We start from the raw sequence: 11,089 nt of genomic DNA, 5'->3' as shown, positions 1-11,089 counted from the left end.
TCAATAAAAATGTTGGAAAATGTTAGGTGAGTCTTCACAGCACAGTGGCCTATGATATTCTCAATTCTTTTACAATAAAGATAATGTTTGTCCTCTGTAAAGGACATCAGCACTTACATGGATTGTCACCCAAATCCATTACAGGCAAATATGCAAAAAAAAAATATCAAATGTATAAATTACATTAGATCAAATTATACATTTTACTGTCCCAAATCAGAGGAGTGGAGGCTATTATTAGAAGTATACCAGAATGGGAGACGGATTTGTCACAAGTGGTTGCTGGTAAACAGACTATAGCCCCGTTTCCACCACAGGAACTTTACCCAGGAACTAGGAACTTTGGGTGGTACTTCGTGTGTTTTGACCGCAGGAACCAGGGTCGAAATGAAGTTCCGGGTAAATATTTCCCCCTCCAAACGGCCCTCCTCGCGAGGTAGTACTTTTTCAAAGTTCAGGAACTTTCGAGGGCGGGACTTGGGCGCTGAACATGCTGATTGGTTGAGCTGACGCAGCATTTTATTTCAACCGGCATTTTTAAAAGTCTTTTGCGAGGTTCGTTCTGCGTTCAGTAAATATCAGTCTTGCTCTCTGTCTGGTGGCGTGCGGTCGTCTCAGCCATCTCACGTGCAATGTCCGTAATAGCTGATAATAATATACATTGTCATTTTAAATCTAGCTTTACAAGCTTTCTGAATATGCTGCATGCTGCCGAATCTGCATATTAGTGCTCTTTTCTGTCGTTGTTAATTACCTCTTTAGTAAACCTATACATAACCAGCAAAAGCAGCACAGCTTGAATCTCTTCCATACTCGTTATTAATTTTTTTTCACCATGTAAACGACCTGACCGATTACTTTTAAGTGTGTGTCCTTACATGACATGACGGCGCGCGCCGCGCTCATGTTGACAAGAGAGGAAAGTACATTTTTCTGAGGGGTAAACTTTTTATTTCGTGAGTTATGAAGATAATGTTGGAGTAGTGACACAGTGTATATTGTATATTTTACTTTAACTGCGCCTGACAGAAGATTTTTTTTTCTGAGATGATTATTACACTTTACAACAAATAGCTATAAATAATACTGTATTAGTCCTGGTGGCCGTTAAGAGTTGCTATGGCTACAGTAAACACACTCCAGCTGCTGGAGAAAACAGCGTTGACATTTTTGGTGCGGCAGACAAACTGCATGTGACAAAATGATTGCGATTGAAAGTCATCACATGTAAACACCAGATCGGTTTAGATAACGTCTCATGTAAACAGTTCACTAAATCTTTCAATCGGTACACTTAAAAATTATTACTGTCCTTCACTGATTTGGAGGAGCAGTCGCGTGCAGTCCTACATCACCGGACTAATTTGCCTAATCTTCTCGGAACTTTATCGCGGTCGAAACGCAGACAGCTGCAGGTCTGGGGGGGAGAAAAGTTCCTGTAAAAAAGTTCCTGGTACAAATTGTTCCGGGTAATTTTGGTGGAAACGGGGCTAATGACGATGATGAATAAAGTTTCAACATGTTTAATCACACTAAAGTTCTCCACAGGACAGGCAAACAGGCAATAGCAACACACACTACACACAGATGAGATCCGACAAGAACTGAACGGAAGAGGGAGATTATATAAGGGAACTAATGAGGAAGAATGTACTCGGTGAACAGAAACAGTTGTAAATAGTTATCTAATAAGAACACGATAAGGGCAAATTAACAGAGCACAACACACGACAGGACAAACGCAAATATACAAGAGTCCATATGTGTTCCATTACACCCCTCCCCAGAAGGCGTGGCCTCGCATTACGTAGGGAGGAAGGGGGCTCAGGTTGAGGTTGAGGTAAAGGGTAGGCGGAATGACAGGAAGACCCAGGGAGGAGCAGATGGTGGAAGGAGCCAAGGAGGAGACAGGAGGAACCAGGGCGGAGCAGATGGTTGAAAGAGTCAAGGAGGAGACAGAAGAAACAGGGCAGAGCAGATGGTTGAAGGAGCCAAGGAGGAGACAGGATGACTCAGGGTGGAGCAGATGGTTGAAGGAGCCAGGGAGGAGACAGGAAGACCCAGGGCGGGGCAGATGGTGGGAGGAGCTAAGGAGGAGACAGGTGGAACCAGGGCGGAGCAGATAGTAAAAGGAACCAAGGGGGAGACAGGTGGACCCAGGGTGGAGCAGATGGTGAAAGGAGCCAAGGAGAAGCCAGGATGACTCAGGCAGGAGCAGATGGTTGAAGTAGCCAAGGAGGAGACAGGAGGACCCAGGGCGGAGCAGATGGTGGAAGGAGCCAAGGAGGAGACAGGTGGAACCAGGGCGAAGCAGATGGTGAGATGGTGGAAGGAGCCATAGGAGGAGACAGGTGGAACCAGGGCAGAGCAGATGGTGGAAGGAGCCAAGGAGGAGGCAGGTGAAACCAGGGTGGAGCAGATTTCTATCAGCCTGTGGTACTACTGAGATGTTATGGGAAATTAGAATGCTTCATTAGTGGGCTTCGGCTCTTCTGCATTGCACTGTGGCCCATCAGTCCACCAGCTCTGCCGAGCTCCCTCATCTCACCAGCTTTCCCTTGGTTGTTTGTAAACCCGCCCTCACCTCGGGACTACACTCTTCTGGCTTTGCCTCGTCCCTCTGGTTCCATTGGACTCCTCACTACCTCCGGCTCCAACATGGCCTTCTGGTTCCGCGCCTGCGTCTCGTTCGCCAGAGCCGGTGGCATCGCCATGTCACGCTGGATCCTCAGCATCACCTTGGTGGGGACACCCAGGTCACTGGTTCCACCTCCATCTGTTGGTACCCTGAAGTTGTCAGCCCGGGGTTGACTACCGGGGCTCCTCCTTCCATCGGCTCCTCCATGGACCATCTGCCTGGGTCCCGCCTGGCTCCTCCTGCTCCAAGTTCCATCTGTCTCCTCATTGGCTCCTTCCACTCCATGCAACACCACAATGAGACAGTAATTCATGCACTGAATTTTCCAGTGAGGTGCAGAGATAATGGGGAAAGCGCTCTGCTGCTTTTAAGACATTCAAACTGTGCCAGTCCAGGTCCACACCCCAGTCCACCAGGAAGGTCTGGCCTATCCCAGCCTCAGGATTAGAGACAGGACCAGAAGGATAGCATGACCACTGGACGGTGTGCGGAGGAGGCTTAATGACAGAGGTAGAAGTAAAGATATGGGGGAAGTGATCGAGAATAAATGTGGTCAGTGTTTTAAGGTCTGCCTCCATCTGGTAGTGCTAACTTGTCTTTTTTTAGCCTCCTTAGCCACTACCATAGGCAGTGCCTAAGGCCTCCTTTAGCTATAGAGAATAATTTTAACCCTCTGCTCTTCTAGAGATCTAAACTTCGAGTTTAGATCTGGAGAGCTGTTAATTCTTCTTATCCTATGAGAAATTTCCTGTGAGGCCCCTGCTTTAACAAGCTGTGATGTCAAGTCATTAGGCTCCCTTTGATCCTTCTTGGCTACTGCTTTTATAGAAACTGCTCCTTAGTGCTCTGCCTTGGCCAGTATCAAGTTGTTATGCGCACTGCATGCCTCCTTGATGGGAGCTTGACAGCTGGGTTGTTAGGCTCTCTTGAGCCTCCTCCGCTGCTTTTTTTATATAGCATTGCTAGGAAGGTGTTTTTTTCTCTCTCCAATTTGTAGGCTTTCTTTGAGAACTGCCATTGATATAGAATGTAGTTATGCCTCCTCTCATTTTGTATATTCAGCATATTAAGGCATCTCTTCTGAGCCATATTTGGGAGCATTGAATGTAGCTAGGCCTCCTCTGTCAAGGGAGACATTATCTTTAGGTCTTTTGAATTGAGGAGTGGTCAAGCTGAGGCCTCAGCTCCTAGAGCTAGGATCTCTGTGAGTTGCCTTGGCTACTGCGAACATCGTCAGGGCTCCTCTCGCTGGAGAAAGTTGTCTTCATTGAGGTCTCCCCTCCCCAGAGCTCTGCTAGGATAGCAATTGCGAGTTGCAATCTCGCAATTTTAAAAGACAACTTTCAAGACAACTTGTAAAGCCTCCTTTCAAGATATCCTGAGTGTGGGGCATTGTTAGGCCTTCTCTTGTTTAAAGATTTGTCATGCTGAGGCCTCAGCTCCTAGAGCTTGGCTATTGTTTGCTAAGTTGTTAGGCTCTCTCTAAGCCTTCTTGGCTACTGCAATTGTAGTTAGGCCTCCTCTTTTTAGAGTTTTCTTTTGAGGCTCCCCAGAGCTCCACAAAAATAGCAATTATGAGTTTTAGCCTCTCTGTGAGGGTGGGGCAGGTAAACCCAGCCTGATTTGCTGGCGATTTGATTTCGCCCGGCAACTCAGTCTGTAAACCTGTACATTTATTTCTACTGCTTCTGTTACACTTTTTTGGAATTAATCACAGACTGGCTTGCTATTGGCGGGTTTAACACGATGGCAGATAGAGAAACGATGGATCGTTGTTCATTGATCACAGCTCTTGTGGTTTGATTGGTTTGAAGAACTATCCAATTGCGTTCAGTTATTCAAATAATGCCCGTTGATCACGGCTCTTGTGCATTAGAACATATAGAGCAGATTCCCCAGACCAATGTCAATTTTAAATTGAGTTTGGTCTGTGATAGCCAGACAAGGGCATTGTTAGGCCTCCTCTCGTTAAAGATTTGTAATGCTGAGCCCTCAGCTCAAAGAGCTCGGCTATTGTTTGCTAAGTTGTTAAACTCTCTCTTAGCCTCCTTGGCTAGCCCCTGGCAAGCACATTGACAATAATTGCATCATCGGAGGATTTTTTTCCAAAAATAAAATGCATTCAAAATAAAATGCAAGGAATTTTTGGCCAGAGGCTAGCCAATGAGGTTCAGAGAGAGTAGTATTTCTGTGTAAAGTAAAAAATCCAAAAACCACTAGGCCAGTGTTATATATTTTGTTCAGTTGAGTACTTACAATATCCCAAATGTTTCCAAATATTTGTAAATTGTGAGAAAATTGCTATTTTAACTAAGGACCCGGGACGTGTCAGCATAGCGCTTGAGGGAGTCGCCTGTCAATTGCAACATATCTGCCTTACCATCGGTTTTATTGGGCAGAAGCGCTTTTCTCTTAGCAGTGTGAACATGTCACAGCAGCGCCGAGCAAACACACAGAGTAACATCATAAATCATTTTAAACACACTTAAATGTATCTAAAATGATAAGCAAGGCTACTTTACCTTATAATCATGACTGGAACAGCGGAAATAGTGCGCACTCCCGGCGACTGTGTCCCGTCCCATCATAATAAAAGTCCCGGTATTCGCGAGCCGTGTGTTTGTATAACAATCGCTCCAGCGGCCGTGCTCAGCTCCACAACACTCGGCCCTGCTCTGCTTCACACTACAGTAACATTAATAACCGCATCCATGAACATGATTTCTGCCCGAGTCCTATTTTCCACCGGCTGTGAGGTGAAGACCACATGTCCCAAGATGCTGCGCTCAAACCTGGCGTCATCAAACTACGCCTTTGTTTTGAATAGGCACCCTCAAGTGGACGGAAAGTTGCATAGTGCACCTTTAAGTAAGACGCCCTGTTGAGAGTTGCCAATTGAGTGCATGGGAATTGGATCAGCTGATTTGGGCGGGGTTGGAATTTTCCAGCTGATAGCGGAGCTTGACTACGTGGCCTGACTGAACTAACGAAGAGTGCTTGATTTGCCTCTCCTTGCTCTCGTCACATGATAAGTGAAATCAGACTCCTGCTTCACTGACTCAGAATCTTTCAGTTTATAATTGTAGCGTCCATTGTCCAACTGAACTAAATGGTTGTCATTTAAGCAAAACAGCAGCTGGGGCAGTGCCGCAGTGGGCAAGTAATATAACTGGTGTGCGACCAAACACTCTTACACCGTTAACATCAACTATCGCAACCCTAGTGCCGCTTCATTGCAGAGCAAGTATGAGACTTGCTACCGCAAATACATAGACATGCTTCTGCGCAATATAGCATATGAACTACCCAAAGCAGATCTATACATGTGAAGCTGGGGAAGGTGGAGGTTTTCTAAAATCATACTGCAAACTGCTATAGCAATAACTATGACCAAATATTAAAGAAAATGTTTAAATGTAATACGGTGCTGTCGCTGTTTACAGTACCAGATGCTGACTGCTAATTAAAATCTCTTGTTTGTCTAAACTAACACACACACACACACACACACACACACCATTATTGATTTCAGCCTATGTATAATATCTCCAGTTGAGTGCAACATCAGTTTAAAAAATAAATTGATGATAAACACAGAAAGTCCTAGTAATATGAAGCTTTACTTTTAAATATGAAGATACATTTCTACATTACTGGTTTTAAAGTCTTCAATATTGTATACACAGAAGTAGAACAATAAGTGTCTAAAATCAATGCACACATCTCAATTGATTGATAAAGTTTACCCTCTTTAACTTAATATTGTTAAACTATTTATGAAGCAACTTCAATTAAATATACATTAATATTAACAATGAAAAAGATTGAACAGTATATTTGTCAGTCAGACTGAATTAAAGATGACTAGAGCTGCCACCGATTTACAGAAAGTGACCTGAAAAACTATGTGCAAGTGTACCGAGGACAAAATCTGTTTTAAACGCAAAGGGAGTATATTCTTAGTCTGTCTCCGTTGGTTCATGTAATCGCAGACAGACTCGAAGAGGGTAAGACCAGGTCATACCGTCTGTTGTGCATACAAAAATCTCACTGGATTATTACAATTAATGGCAAAATTAATGTTTGGAAATGTAAACAAATATTTCCTACTGACACACTAAAGCAAAAAATATAAAGAACTGGCTTAAAACCATTTTTGTTGTTGTTGAAAATACTAATGTGCCTAAGACTAATGTGCGTTATAATTTACAGTTCCTTACAGTGCCTTCCAAATTTTTTAGAAATATTTTGACTGCATAAAAACATACAGCATGTAAGCCAATAAAGAAAACACACTAGCTAAATGATATACATTTTTTTGCTCATTGTTTGGTTGATTCAACCTTTACAATAGGTAATTTGCATGAAAAAATTCTCTTTATATGATTTAAAAATTGTTTATCCCGAACACCATAAATCAGAGGTGTAAGAAGTCTTGGTATAATGTTTGTTAAAAGATAATTGAAAAATAAAATTCTCTTTTGCTGATCAGAAACAATTTGGAAATAAATTTTGTCTAACACAGGAGTAATGTAGGACAGCATACAAAGCAGAAGCTGTGCTCCATGTAACAGGATGGTGTTTTGGGCCTTTTTTGCTGAGGATTTATCAGTCGTGGCTCTTCTAGCTGCAATCAACACTTGACAGTATGTGAATACAAGAATTACCCACACAACAGATGAGTACAGCCCATGCATACATTTGGAAAATTCTCCATGATACGCTGAGTTATAAAGAGATGTTGAACTACAGTATGTACCTTTTGTAAAATTAGATAAAGGACGAACAATTGAAAGGAGAATCAATTCAGACAATCCAGGTATAACTCCTACACCCCATATCAGAGAGATAAGGATGTACGTTCTCCGCACTGTGCAGATCTGATGGTGATGCAGTGGTTTGCAGATGGCAACGTAACGCTCAACGGCCATACCTGCCAAAGTCAGAGGAGTGTTCTTATGAGCTGTCGCCGCTATTATTAGAAGTGTAACACAGAATGGGAGAGGTACATTTCGCCATGCATAAGCCATCACAAAAAGAGTTACACTGAAAAAAACCATGAGCATATCATTGAGAACCAAGTGAATGTATAAAACATATCTCGGATCATTGTAGAAAAGGGAACTCCTAAAGAAAATGTATACAAAAATTCCATTTATGGAGAGTATTATGACTGCAAGAAAAACAATGGTAAAATTTTTTGAGAAAGAATCTGCATATCTTTCTTGTAGACTATATAAAATTACTGTAGAGTTCATTGTGCTTCAAATTCAGTTTGATATAAATGGCAATCCTTTTTTCTTGGGAAGTAATGTTTTTGTTGTTGTCCTTCTTCTTTTCCTTATAAAGTTCTTTATGGCTGTCCAAAGTACATCAAGATTAAATACAATCTTCTTTATCCTGAAATTGTTTCCATTGATTTAACCTGATAGGAAATTTAAATGAGAAACCTTTAGCAGGTTAACAATTGTAAATAAAACATTTAAAGACATTGCTGAAAGAGTGACCTTACCATTTGCTTAGTAAATTGTTTTGGCTCTAGGTGTAAACGGACACATTTATATGCTCATTTAAGATGTAAAAGAGGGAGGAGATCATGAGAGAGAAAGGGGAGAGAAAGAAATAATAAGGATGGGAATGAGGGAAGGAAATAAAGAACTGACAGAATGGTAGTAGGCCACAGTGTTCGTGGTCATCCAGTTTGAAATGTTAGCTACAAACAGAGAGATTTTTCTGATTTTCCGACACTGTGTTCTTTCAGTGTTTACAGTTCTTTGCATCTTTTGGCCACTGCCTACGATGTGATGGATCCTTTAATAGAAACCAAAATTAACTCACTACTGCTAAATATTTACTCTTTGAATTCTTGGAAAAATACAAGCCGACACCATGTCTAAAAGTTTGCTTAGAAGTATTCCTACAGTACTATAGCAAGGTGGTATTTGACTCCGGTAAGCAAATCCATACCAGACTGGTGGGAGTGGCCTTGTATGGCAACATGCCTAGATCATATGGCACACTCTGGTACTCTGGTACTCTGAGGTTCCCCAGGTAAAGTGAGCAATTGTGGTCCATTTATGCCTTTACTGGGGCGGCAGTGGCTCAGTGGTTCATGTAGGTTGTCTACAAACCAGAAGGTTGGTGGTTCAATCCCCGGTTCCACCTGACCAAGTGTCGAAGTGTCCATGAGCAAGACACCTAACCCCAGCTGCTCCCGACGAGCTGGATGGCGCCTTACATGGCTGACATCGCCGTTGGTGTATGAATGGGTGAATGTGAGGCAAAAATGTAAAGCGCTTTGGATAAAAAGCGCTATATAAATGCAGTCCATGCCTACAAAATGCCACCACTAGGCGAAATCCTCAGAGACTTCCGTTCGAGGCCTGCAAGTTTACCTCATCTTTGGTGGCAAGGGCTTACAATTTTGCTGGCCAGTCCACCTATGCCCTGTCCACCATGGCAATCCTGAAGGCCTACTAAGCAAAAATCCCTTAATAGCCCAGGTGCTGCCCACCCAGCCATGCAGAAACTTCCTTTCTGGTGGGCAGAGCCTATAGGGCAGCCAATTGAGCTGGCAGGTGCCTGCACACCAGGGCGGAAGGCCACTGATTTGTCTCTCCACATCACCAAAGGGACACCCCTTGCAATCGGCCTCTCTATTAACTGGTTGGTGTGCATGGAGAGACGCCTATGACTAAATCTGTCGTGGATGAAGAAAACGGAATAATCCTTTCTTCTTGATTTCCCAATAACAGCTTATGGACTTGCGGCAGCGTGGTTAATACCATCATCGAGAGGTTCCGGGAGGAACCTTATTTACTCGGCAGACTTCCAGCAGTACCTCCCTCACCGCACCAGCTCTTCAGGGCAGGCTGCCTCGAATGGGCAGCCCCGGCTGTCTGCTAGTTCCTCGCACCAGCAGGTGCAGAAGGAGAGTGTTGGTCAAAGGAGGCAAAGCTCTTGCCAGAAGTCTTTTAAATCAAAGGATGATTTGAGATCTGTTCTTCAGGCCTCATAATTTCCCGCGGACACACACTCCTCCAAATAGACTTGCGGCAGAGTGGACTAGCAAACAGAAAACCTTTGTTGTTTATTCCCTGCCGGGCGGCTGCTTCAGAGAGTCGGGAAAAATGAGAAATTGATGCTGTGCTCCTGTCATCTAGGATGCTTCAGGGCTTTGTTCCCTCACCATATGGTAGAAGCCTTGGTTTCTGTCCCAGGGGCTGGTGCTGGGAGTGTCATGTTGTAGTAAATGGTTTCAACAGACACATCCAGCACTGGTTAAGGTGTGGTCATGGAAGGCAAGGGCTGAAGCCCGGGGAGGGTCGACTTCCCCCAGAGGTGGTGAAGGCCAGTGCGAGAGGTTCGGCCCAGTGGAAGTTTATTTGCATCTCGAGAAGACATTTCTCTGCCCATGGTGGTTCTTCCTCCCGCATCCAGCCCCTTGGGGTTGGATGCCATGACACAGACATGGCAAGGCTCTGTCTGTACGCATTTCCCTTCGAGTCTTGGAGTGAGTCTGCCAAGAACGGATCAGCCTACTTCTAGTAGCACCCTGCTGGCCGACCCTGGTAGGGTTCTCAGAATTTGTATCCTGTCAGCAGGGGTGGTTGAGACCTTACTCAGCTCCAGGGCTCCTTTCACCAGGAGACTGTACAGTTTAAAGTGGAAGGTCTTTTCCACTTGGTGTAGAGATTATGAGGTGGACCCAGTTAACTGCCTGGTGGCTTCAGTGCTGGAGTTCTTCCAAGATTGTTTCTCCACTGGTCTTACCCCATCCACACTTAAGCTGTATATGGCTGCTATTGAGGCTTTCCACTCACCTATAAGCGATGAGACATTGGGGAGCTACCATCTGGTTGTACATTTCCTCCATGGGGCTCAGAGGATGATGCCTGCAGCTCGCACTAGAGTCCCAGCCTGGGATCTGGATGTGATAAATGAAGGGTTGGTCGAGACCCCCTTTGAACCACTTGAGTCGACCGAAGCAAAGAACCTGACCCTGAGTTTTGTAAAAGACTAGGGGTGTAACTCCAGAAGTCTTTGCAGTGGAGGAAGTCAGACCAGTTGTTGATGTGTTTTGGTCCACCAAGGAAAGGGCTGCCTGCTTCTAAACAGAAGATAGGCAATTGGATTGTCAAGGCAATAGCCACGGCTTATCAGGTGTGCAACTTGCTTTCACCGATGGCCGTGAGGGCTCATTCCAACAGGGGCGGTGTCCCTCCGTTTTTGGAGTCTCGCTTCAGGAGATTCATTAGATTCTACAGTCTGCAGCTTTCTGTGATGCCTGGCGCCAGGGTGCTAAGTGTGCCCAGGTTCCGGCTTCACACTGGGACAGGCATGATCGTCGGTGTGGGCTAGTGGGTATTTTGTTCCCATAGTATTGTCAGATGCAGTGCAAGATCCCTCGAAAGGGAACGTCTTGTGTTATGTATATAACACTTGTTCCCT

The 11,089-nt window shown here is 44.3% G+C and overlaps 1 protein-coding gene across 1 annotated transcript; it reads right to left on the bottom strand.

Annotated features, from left to right (window-relative positions):
* Positions 1 to 6,960: 6,960 nt before the first annotated feature.
* Positions 6,961 to 7,896, bottom strand: LOC137093705 (odorant receptor 131-2-like). Its single transcript, XM_067458548.1, has one exon. The coding sequence runs from the start codon at positions 7,894 to 7,896 to the stop codon at positions 6,961 to 6,963; it is 936 nt and encodes a 311-aa protein (XP_067314649.1).
* Between the last annotated feature and the right edge of the window lie 3,193 nt (positions 7,897 to 11,089).

The sequence above is a fragment of the Pseudorasbora parva genome, chromosome 12 (genome assembly GCF_024679245.1).
Source record: "Pseudorasbora parva isolate DD20220531a chromosome 12, ASM2467924v1, whole genome shotgun sequence".
NCBI classification, from domain to species: domain Eukaryota; kingdom Metazoa; phylum Chordata; class Actinopteri; order Cypriniformes; family Gobionidae; genus Pseudorasbora; species Pseudorasbora parva.
This window is presented reverse-complemented; position numbering and strand designations above follow the sequence as displayed.